Source organism: Lagopus leucura, unplaced genomic scaffold, assembly GCF_019238085.1.
Source record: "Lagopus leucura isolate 7727_CA_CO unplaced genomic scaffold, USGS_WTPT01 Super-Scaffold_100157, whole genome shotgun sequence".
Lineage (NCBI taxonomy): Eukaryota > Metazoa > Chordata > Aves > Galliformes > Phasianidae > Lagopus > Lagopus leucura.
The window spans coordinates 38024378-38035864 of NW_024962334.1; the positions used below are offsets into that span (position 1 = coordinate 38024378).

General features: G+C 41.6%; 1 protein-coding gene across 4 annotated transcripts in view; it reads right to left on the reverse strand.

Moving 5' to 3' along the window:
* Positions 1 to 11267, reverse strand: part of CUL2 (cullin 2) — a 45037-nt gene extending 33770 nt beyond the window's left edge. For 2 of the 4 annotated variants that reach the window (XM_042888645.1, XM_042888641.1), the window contains exons 1-4: positions 10911 to 11016; positions 8072 to 8210; positions 1871 to 1973; positions 110 to 204 (exon numbers count right to left, since the gene is read on the reverse strand). In XM_042888645.1, the coding sequence (XP_042744579.1) occupies positions 110 to 204; positions 1871 to 1973; positions 8072 to 8190 (317 nt within the window). In that variant the 5' untranslated portion in view covers positions 8191 to 8210; positions 10911 to 11016. Of the gene's footprint in view, positions 1 to 109; positions 205 to 1870; positions 1974 to 8071; positions 8211 to 10071; positions 10093 to 10910; positions 11017 to 11137 lie in introns of those variants that run through there. The other 2 variants (XM_042888642.1, XM_042888643.1) reach the window with 2 other exon arrangements.
* Between the last annotated feature and the right edge of the window lie 220 nt (positions 11268 to 11487).

An 11487-nucleotide genomic window follows, 5' to 3' on the forward strand; every position in this document is an offset into this window, starting at 1 on the left:
CTCCAAATTTGACACAGCACGTACAGCTCCTCTTGTCCTATTTAAACTTTCTTCAGTTTATGAAACAGAAATAATTTCAGAAATTTAACAACTCATTTGCAAAGCTTACCTGTATAAACAGTCCATATAGTCTGCTCCCTTGCTATATTCTTCCCAGTATCTGTGATACATAACCAGTACTTGTTCTTCAGATTCCAAAACTCTCTGTGAATAAAGAAACACATGCACACACATCCCTGAAGTTAGCAAGAAAGTAGTACCCATAAATTGAAAGCTGTAATAGGATTACTGTTTCAGAATAACCACAGAAGCAGAAAGACCACCACAGCTAAACGTCAGCAACTCTGAAAATAACACTGTTGCTATGACCAGAAAACTAACAAGTTTTCTGTGAAGTTCTGATAAGCCAACTACAACAGCAGAAGTTGTTTTGCTTCGCATACTAAAAGAATAACCTCTGAATACATTAATTTCCTATCTGCCTTTACAGAACAAGCACGGTTCATCCTCTTGCAACATGCTGGTGGATGCTACAGAACCACTTCCTCATGTGCCAGCACACCAGTTTTAAACCCATGCAGCCATGTGGCACACCAGAACAGTCACCTCACTCACTATGAATATTTAAAACAAGTATTATTTGAACTTAGCTGAAAATCCATCATATTTACCAGTAATCCTGGAATTTAAAAGTGATTAAAAGAGCACATGTAAGTGCAAACTTAAACACATCGTAAATTCTATAAAACTGGGCACAGATCTTTTGGAATGTCAGCCATTTGTGTTCTAAGAAGCTGCTGGTGTAGTGAAGGAGGATGAGATCCTAGGAATCAGCTCCAGAGTACACAGTGTTAAACTCAGCAGTAAAAAATAAAAATTAAAAAAAAAAAATCTAAGCAGCAGCTACATAAAAGAGGAAAACAACCAGACTAAGGTGGAACCGAGATTGTTTACCACTGCAGTATGAATTCCACAAAGATTTTCCAAAATTAGTTCAAAGACAAATGGTGGGCAGCCAGTTTAAAAAGTGGACATACGCTTTCTATTACTTCCCAACAGTTTACATTGAGCTGGCACCTGCCCAGCCTAAATGAGCTCATCCAGCTCACTAAATAACTGAGCTGCATGACAGTTCTCTGAACTGATTTAGTCCACCAAAGCATCAGAGGCAGCCTCCGTGCAATCAGTGGAACTACCTACCACAATGCCTCGCCCATCTTGTAAAAATAATGTACCAAGTTTAGCAATACTTGCAATTCTTCATTCTCTGAATGAGCTGTCTATGGGGTATGTATAAATCTACTCCTCTTTTTGCTCAAGTACGAGGAAACACTGTTCATCCATCCTATGCATGCAATGTGATGGATCATGACTCTCTCAAATCTAGGCCTTTTATCTGATAACACAGAATTTACAGCCATATCAATACAGAATTGTTATATCTCATGATAAACAGTCATTGCTCCCTGCCTCCCAATTATTATTTTTTTTACTTTATTTCCTATATATTTTATAAGTTTTCTTCAGTAGAATGGACACAGTCTGTCTTAAAGACATTAGAGTGAAATTTTACACTTAACGAAAGGCTAATTACAACATCCAACACATCTGGAATATAAAGAGATTTCTACAACTTGTTTGAATATAAACACTAAACAGAGAACAACAAACTTACTTCTCAAGTCAACGGGTATACAAAACACACGAATACAGACAGATCTCTCACTTCCACAGACATTCTCCAGACCACTGACATCCCTAATTTAACCTCAAAAAAACAGCATAACTTCATGTGAACAACACAAAAACCCTCCACAAAGTTGAAAACAGGATAAGCAGTGCTATCCACACCAGTAACTGCGTGGGTTACCTTGTGCAAATGGCGTACATGATTTTCCAAGAAAATCTTTGTCTCAGTATAAAGTCTCTCTCCAAGAGGTTCAGGATAGGCCACACACAAAGCATAAATGTCTCTGGGCTCTGAGTCAAGGTTTATATCTGCTTAAAGTGTGAGAACTGATGAACATAAATTTAAGATCTACAGGAACTCCCCCCAACAAGAATGTTTAAGAAAACATTTTTGAAGATAGAGCACAGAAGACCAAATGGATCTTTTTATTAAGTTTGTGCAAACCCTGATTCACAAAGACTCTAAGCTTATAGCATCAATTATTATAACCTCTGTTTTAAGTAGTGGAAGCTGAAGGAATGTTAGATCTAAGATCCCCAAAATTCTGACAGCCCCGTGCTGACCTGACTTCTACCACTTATTTATCATATATAAAAAATATATTTATCTAAAAGCAAACATTCATCTGAAATAATTCTTTTGCTTCTGCAACCTGCGTGAAATTCAAACTCTTGCTTTTTGGATCAAGGTAAATACTAAAGAAGTGTTAATTAGACAACGAGCACGCAGCAGAGCACAACATGAAGTGAAGCCAAATTCCAATCTCTGTGCTTGCCCATCTCCTTGCCCCCCTCAGATCCATACCAGTTTACAGTTTAATGCCTTTACTATAATCCCCTCAGCTTCCTAGGTAGAACAATTTTGTGGAACGCTGCAAATTACGTCATCACAACAGTGAATTGAACCAAAAAACCTTTTGTTTATTTAACTATAATTATCATTTTAGTAATCTTGTTTAGACCACAGAGCTACACAAAATCATTACGCCTGCTCACTTAAAGGGCAGCAGCAAACACTTCAAACTGAATTATCTTGCAGAGCTGTATCAAGCTAGAAAAAAAAAAAAGTCACTTCACATACTCCTCCAGCACCTTGTCAGGAAAATCAGTCATAGTTAAGAACTTTCAATGAAGTCAAGCAAAGCCAACAGCTGGTATCTCTGGGAAACTCACTACTTCTAAAAAAAATCATTAGAATGATTTGAAAAATAATCATGCTTTGTCATTTAGTTTAGGCACTGCATAAAACTACTCACATTAGAAATAAAAATAGCCTACATTAACCATTACGTTCTTTAACAAAGAGAAAGCACAAGAGTATTTTCCTTTAATCTACCTTAAAAAAAGCATGTGCCTGTCTAAAAGCAGGAAAAAGGCATAAGGACAGTTGACAATTTACTTGCTTCATCTACAGAGCAGTATAGCAAGCTTTCATCACCATTTTTCCAAAAGAAGGGCTCCTCTTGGACACTGAAGTATTGTTTAAAACAGAGAAGATACTGATGTAGAATTGAATTGAAAAAGCCTTTACATGGCAATTGAACACCCAGAGAACCAACAACTGGTGTCTGCTATTGACTGAGGTTATTTCATCCTTACAGATCTTTATCAGAACTCTCCTCATAATGTCAAGCACTAAATTGAAACCTCTGTGAACAAAACACACAATATTCACTGCATTGTGCTACACCAACTTGCACAGTGGTAACCAATAAAATACCACAATAAATTTAGCAAGTTAAGGGTTTTCTCAAACTTAGTTTGTATAGAAAAATCACTCCTTTTAAATCACCTCTGAACAAATGCAGTCTAAGGATGATCTGCAGGTGAATTCATCCTCAGTAACATTCATGAGCACAAGCTCCTCACCATCAGAGTAAGATACTGAGGAAGTAAATTCCAGAATTAGAAATCCTAAGCTACTGCCAAGTCAACAGGACATGACTGTTCTCTTCAGATCCATGACTACACTACCCATTTGGATCATCAAAACAAAGTTACACATATCTGCTACAGGAGTAACTTGCTTTGAAGTGAGAAAGGAAATGCATAGCCCTCGTTACAACAGCACGAAATAGTAACGGCAGCTTATCTAACAACAGCAGCAGTTAAATCTGAGTTTATCTTGCCTCTGCACCCCAGGCTTTGGTTAGGAATCCAGCTGACCATTACTGTTGCAAACAAATGTCTTAGTTGTAAAACAGCTATTTAAAAACAAAACCAGCACCTGTATGTATTTCATGGAAAACATACATCTTCCACATAAGCCTCTCTTTTTTCTAGATAACAGTCAAAGTTCAGTGCAAGCGTAAAGAAATGGAGCACACCACTGTTCCTTGACAAGCAACACTCAGTTTGCATGCCTGCTGAAAATGAATAAGTAGCTTCATCACAAAAGCACTGCCACAGACACTTCACACACCTTCCTATGCCAGCCACGCATACAACTTCACACAGACTCCCATTTTCTGGATGGTGAGTTCCTTCAGATTTCTACAAAAAAGCCTACAGTCTCAAAAAGGTATCACAGTGAGCAAGAACGTAAGAATTGTGTAGCAAGGCTTATCTGTTGCTGTTTGCTCACCTAACTCTACTGTTCAGCTCAGAATCCAATTTGAAGTGCCATGTTCAAAAGGTGGTGAATTTCTTAAATAAAAAAAAGATTCGAAGGATCAACCACTGAATATTCCTCATGTTTTATTCCATAATCTAAAAGCATATTTCTTCTGTGCTGCTGTCCCTCAGAAGATGAGAAAAGGAGCCTTCCCTGTTCAATAATTTATCTTCCATGCTAAAAACCATCTGTCCTTCCAGTCCAGCTCCTTGTAAGGAAAGCTGAGAAAGGTCTAAGGAAGATGAAGCTAAACCACTGCTTAGGGCCCTCCAGCCTGTGTCAAGCACAAGAAAATCAAAAGCCTTGTGCTTTCTAAGTGTTCCAGTCCTGGCTATTGGAATGGCATTACCTCAGAATTGGGAAACTTAACCAATTCTAAACAAAGAAAAATAAATTATTATTAAAAAAAAAAAAAAACTGTATTCAAGCAACAAATGCTCAGTTACTGCCCTTGGGATAAAGTATCTATGTAAGACAATAAATTAACATACAGTTTTGAACAAATCTAAAGATGATCAAAGCAGAGCACTCTGAAAATGTCTGTGATTCAATCTTGCTCTGCAAAAGCACACATATGACTTCCAAAATTCATGGAGCCCTCAGTCAGAACCTCTATTGCATTGACTTATTTACTCTTCCTTTCCTTTGAATTGGTTTCTGTATTAAAAATACATGATTATACATGTCCAGATCAAAAGTTTCTGACTCACCATAGGATTCTTGTGAAATGAGGGATTAACAGAGAGAGAGACAGACAGACAGAGAGAGAGCAAGTACAAAGAAAAATAGAACAAAGCAGGCCGTCAAGTTAAACGGCCTTACAAACAATTTTGTCTGACGTACAAGCATGCTGCCGCCCCTTCCCCCCCCCATCCTAAATACTGATATTCTAGTTACTTGGTTGGTGCAACATCCAGTTCTACTGCTGTAAAAACATCAAGACAATTACAGGAACATCCTGATGTTCTACTTGCCCAAAAAGTTCTACTGCTAGACAGCAGTTATCAAAGTACAGCTATCAAAGCTATAAACCACCACTCCCCTATTCAAACTTGAGCAGACTCTTACCTTAAAGAACAAACTCTAAGCAACTACATTGTTACAAACAAAGCCTTAGAAGTTGTATTGGGCATATATCATAACCAAATTCCTGTAAATTCCATCTCAAGTAGAGAGATGCAACCATCATTCATTTACTGGACGACGTAACAACTCCAGAAACACTCTTTTTCTGCAGAGAACCTGAAAGGAAATCTGAAGGTCAAAGGTGGCCTGAGATGACTCACAGTTTAAATAAAGTGACAGTCTTTCAAGTCATCTTCTCTAGAAGATTCTTTAACTCTTTATACAATTGGAATTCTCAGACCATTGCCATTCTAGCATTTCAAATTTGAAATGAGCTGTGTATAAAGATAACCTATGCTTAACAATAAAATTATCACAGTAATAAAGAAAACACTGCATTTACATCAAGTTTTTGGAAAATAATAATACAGGAATTAGTTCTAGAAGATGACTGCACATTACAAACCTCCCAGCCCTAAAATACTGTTAGTCTGTGCACTCTAACTGATCTCAGCTGTCTCAAGCAGCACATGAGAAAACAATCACTTAGAATCAAGCTGCAGCAGATTGAAATCACATTTATTTGCTGCAGTTTATCCCTTGTTTCCATGTCATTGTTTTCACCACAGAGAAATTACACAGATCAACTGGTGCTAGAACCAATCAAACAGCCTCCATGAATTTCATTAGCACACAGTTCCAACATATTAGTCATATTTTTTTATTATGCTTATTAAGCAACAAGAAAAATAGAGTAAACAAACATTTCCTCATTCTGTTTTTAAGTCAGATCTGTGGAAAGGACAGATACATAAACCAATCCTAACATCCCTCTAGGTGCTTAGGAACACATTAAATCAAACTTCAATTAAATTCAGCAGAAAGCAAAAAGCTATCACAGAACAAGATATGTTTTAGGAAGACCTGGTGTTTAAAACTTATTTATATCTCAGGTGTTTGGGTTTTTATTCTTTTTACATTGAAAACCCAAGAAAAAGCTTTCAAAACAACTGTATAGAAGAATGAAGACTTTATGTTAAAGCATAGAGCTTGGTCAATGTAGCAGGAGTAGTAACACAAAATAAACATCACAAGTTACAAGTCACAGAAGCTCCTCGGGCCATTCTGCCATAGAGAATGCTCCCAAAGGCTCTCAACTGTGCCAAATTAGACACTAATAATGCCACCTTCCCAGGAAGGTAATGAATAGAAGACAGTAAGTGAGGTTTTAAGATTTATATGCAGAACAATTCTTCCAAGCCTGCATCCTGAGTCTGCTGTTCATAAGTGTTTCCTTCATGATGCTCAGTCAACTAAAGTAAAGCCCAAAACAGGATCAACAGCAGAGTTCACATATCGGTCCACTTAGAACTTCTTATATGGAAGCCCACACACAAGAAAAATCAATCTAACATCCCATTCAGCTATTATCTTAAATTTTAAACCTATTTTGGGCATTGTTTTGTAATGGGTAGTCTCAAGCTACAGAATTTAACAGCTTATGGAAGACTGAAATGTGCAATTCCTAAAATCTGCTTAGAAAAAATTACTACAGCACAATTTGCAAGCACAGAAATTTACACTTAATGCTAAAAGTCTAAGGTTTGGTGTCTAAGACAAGGTGGAGAGTCACACCCCCACAAATCAATTATAAAGTTTTAAAATTACAGAGCTTCTCAAAAGATTACTGCACAATACATCTCCACAACTATCTTCTACATAGACTACAAGCAACTGAATTTGTATATACTTGCAGATAAACACTAAAAATCAGACAAGTGGGAAAGCAATTCTGAGAAATGGTGAACAGATCAGAAAGAGAGAATTCAGCTCCCACATACAGAATAAGCTCATGCTGTAATAACATACAAAGGTCTTCCCAGGAGACTCTTATTTCACCTGCTAGAATTAGCGAATTGATATTTAAGTCTAAACCATTCTTCCACCTTGAAATTAAACCGAACCTAATCAGATTGCCAGGGAGCAGCTACAAAGCCTCCAAAAATTGTCTAATTTCTCACCACACTGTAAAGGCTAATGTATGCACAGATGCAGGGCACAGCTTTGTTTCTTTAAAAAGAAGTTCACTGAAACTTAAGTCTTATTACATGCCCATTTTAAATGTAAAATTACAACTATTCACTATAGCATCCTTCATGCAGTTGTAATTTGAGCAGCAAGACTGTATGATCGCAGCTACATTCAACTCTAAACTGTTCAGGACTAGAGAGCCAATAACAGAGGTAGAATAAAAGGAAAGACTTTTCTATAAGCCTGTAGAAATGACTAATATGGTAGTCAACAGAATACTCAGAAGTGCAGAAGAAGGAGACAGGTGTAAGTGAAACAAAACAATCGCACCATCCCCTAGCTTTAGAGATTTGGATTCTATTCTGTCAGAGGTGCACAGCCCTGCCACACGCACACTTCAGCATACAAGGAAAACTCATTACCAAAAAGAGGAAATTTGCACACAGTTTTGTGAACAAGCATAGTGCAAGCTAAAGATTGATATTACTGAAAGCAAGTAAAACTCGGACTTTTTAACACTGTATCACATCAAGCACTTCATGAGCATGCAGAATTTCCCATCCTTTTGGCCATTTTTTCTGACTCACACACCTAATAGAAAGTAGAACCTTAAAATGTGCTTCGTGCCAAACATACCACACGGACACATGAAGAACGTCACTTAAAGGATACGAGAAGCGGTCATTCCACGTTGCTCTTTCAACATAATCCAACATAACAACAGCCTTAATTGTTGTTAGAAGTTTGTTCCATGTTTCATCGAAGTCAACCACTCGTGGTTTCAAGGACATTGTGGGGTTTTAGTGTTGATCTGTGGAAAAATTCAATATATCAGGCAACATGGCACAATAACATAAAAAAATACATTTCATTTGAATTTTTCAACTTGAACTTTGTACGTTGCACCACATCAGCACACAAATACAAAGGATCCCTTTTCCCTGCCCATCCACCTCCCCAGTCAAACACTTATTTTGAACTTTATGGAAGGGAATGCTGATATTACATGAATCACCCATAACACAATGCCAATCTACTTAACAGCACCACGCCTTGTGCAGTTCAGCACTTTACAAAACTTCCCATTCAGCAGCGTAACATGAAGAAACTGATTTCCCTGTAAGTTTTTCATCAGTTACCTCTACAGAAAGGCTCCCTCAGCTGCAGCTGAACCCGGAGAGAACCCAGAGCGGAAACACATTGAGCAGAGGATCTGATTATTTGAAGTTACTGCTGTCAGCATACAGTCTATGTTCAGCTCAAGCTTTCATGAAACAATTTCGGTGTTAAATTTTAGAAGCCACAAAACCCAAAAGCTTTGACCAAGATGACAAGAAAACACTTAACATACAGCATTATGCACAGCTTGTGTAGCCTGCTGCACTGTGCAGCAGGACAAGCGGTGATTTTTTTCAAGTAAAACATGGCTTGAAAATACATTAACATATTCACATAAAAATACTAGAAGAGATCTATTAAATAGATCTGGAAGAGTGACTGAAATAAATCTAAATAAAAAGTAAGAGAACTCAAGAAAAGATGCCTTGAGAAAAACAAAAGCAAAACCACCAAGGCCTCCTCTTTCTGCATTCCTATTTGCCTCTGTTCCATACATCCAGCCCAGCGGGGCCCTACGAATGACACTGCAGACATAAAGCATGCCCAGATCCCACTCAAAAAGATGTCACCTTAAGACTAGAAGAAAAGGAAGAACATTCCCATTTTATTGAGACAGACAGGTGACTTGTCACCAGATCCCAAACGTTCATAGGCAGAATGAAAAAAAAGAGAGCCACTGACAAATAAACCTGTAGCACCAGACACTTCTATAAAGGAAAGAACCAAATGATAGATTGAAAAGCTACCCCTGGAAGCAGCTCACTCCCATAATCCTGCTGGCTCTTTGTTTCTGAAAATGCAGGATACACAGTTTCTCAATTTAAAGAAAAAAAATACTAATAACATCAAACTCAAGTTTTACACCTTATGTCTCCAAAACAGCACACTGACCAGTTAATTGGGCTCCTGAGCTGCTAGAATCAGGAACTTCAGAAGGCTGTTTTCCTCTCTGCAATGCAACAGTTTCCGCTTCAAGTGTGATCAATTTATTACCCACATCTGCTTTGATTTCATAAAGAAACTGAACAGCAAATAACATCAAGGAAATGGTACGAGGCCTGAAGCTTTAAGAGCTTCATTACTTCAAGAAGAAGAAATAAAAATCAATAAGTGACACATAAATACTCTCAGTTCTGCTTAAGCATATAAACTGTTACATTTGCAACATGGCTATTGGCCACTTTTGGGAACAAAAAATCATCTTCAATTCATATGTGGCAGCAGCAGCAAAAAAGCAATGGGAACTGATGAAACAAATTGACGTCCACAATAGGTTAAGGTGAAATGTGCAAACTGTTGTGTGTGTCAAAGAAATGTGGACCCTGGTAAATATAAGCAACTGCAAAGCACTTTTCTAGGAAGGAAAAACAATCTTTACCCAAAACCTTTAATATTATTCTTCTGGAAAATGCAACAATACCTTCAGGTGACTCCAAAAAGAAATTACTGCAACCTAAGGGGGAAGAAAGGCTGAAGAGAAAGCCCCACACTATGTCACAACAAATCCATAACATCATATTTAACATCACCAAAACATAAAACATGCAAAGCACCGTGCACACATGCAGGCAGTCCGGGGTTGCATGGTTTAACACAGAGCTGACTGGAGCTAGGCAATCTCTTCCAGCTTTCAAGTTGGTGAGAATCCAAAATCGGTTTTAAAGTGTTAACAAATGCAGCGTAACTTTCTCTGCCATACACAGGGCGGGAGTTTGTGAGCTCCACGAAGGCGGTACACAAACGCACCGAACACCAAACACCCTGTATTGATCCACGCACTGGTGGTCAAAGTGACACAAGAGTAGAATATCTGCGTCTGGGTTTACACCACTGAGGGGCGGGAAGCCGTACCCGTCCGACAAGCTCTAAGCAGAGCAGCCGCCGCCGAAACCCATGAACGCACCGGGACAACGGACGGTCGGTGCCCCCTCTGCCCCTCTCTTCCAAGCGCCCCACTGTCACGCCGCTCCCATTTGCTGATACGACCCACGCGCGTTTTCAGCCGCCGCACTCCTCGTCCGGACGCTGAGCCCGGGGAGCAGCGGGGCGAGGAGCGAACACCCTGCGCCTCCCGACGCCTGAGCCGAAGCGAAAAGCGGCCCGTGACGGCCGCCCGGCCCGCGCCCCACCGCGGCCTCCCGCGGGACGGGGCCCGTGTCGGGACCTCTCGGGCGCGGGCGGTCCCGGCCCGCCCCGGGCGGCCGCTCCGGGGAGCGGCGGCCCCGTGTGGCGGGGCGGGGCGCGGCTCCCGCGGGCAGCACCCGGCCGGGCAGGGCCGCGGCGCCTCCACACGCAGCACGGGGCCGGGGAGACCGACCGCCTCCCGGCCGAGCACGGACTCCCGCGCTGAGCGTGACGACGCTCCCGGCCGAGGGGCGGTGGCGGGGGTTACCTGGCGGCACAGGGCCGATCCGATCGGCGCCGCCGCCGGCTCCCTCACTCCCTGTCGCGCGGCCGCGCTCGCTGCCCCGCTCCTCGTCTTCACAGCGCTGCCATTACCCGAGCCGCTCGCCCCTCGCGCCCCGCCCCTCTCCGGCGCCGCCACCGCGGGCAGGGGTGAGGTGAGATGAGGCGAGGCAGCGCAGCTCCACACCGCGCCGCCCCGCGCCCCTTCCTTACCGTGGCACCGCGAGCCGCCCGTTACTTCCAGCCCGGCCCGGGGTCTCCCCGCCGACCGCAGGCCGGATGGTAGGCGACGGCTCAAGGAGCACCGTCAATTTCCGACCGCGTTTCCCCGTTGGAGGACACGAATTTGGTACGGCCCGTGCTACGGCAAGCGCGGGCGGCCTCAATGCCCCGCAGCGGGGCGGTCGGGGGCCGCATGGCGCATGTCCTTTCGGGCCGCCGCGCACGCGTTGCGCCTCCATTGGCGACGGCGCCCTTTCTGCGCATGCGCGCCGCGATCCCGTGTGGGGCGGTGGAGCCGAGCTTTTCGCGGCCCGAAATGGAGTCGGGGTGGAATGGGGCTG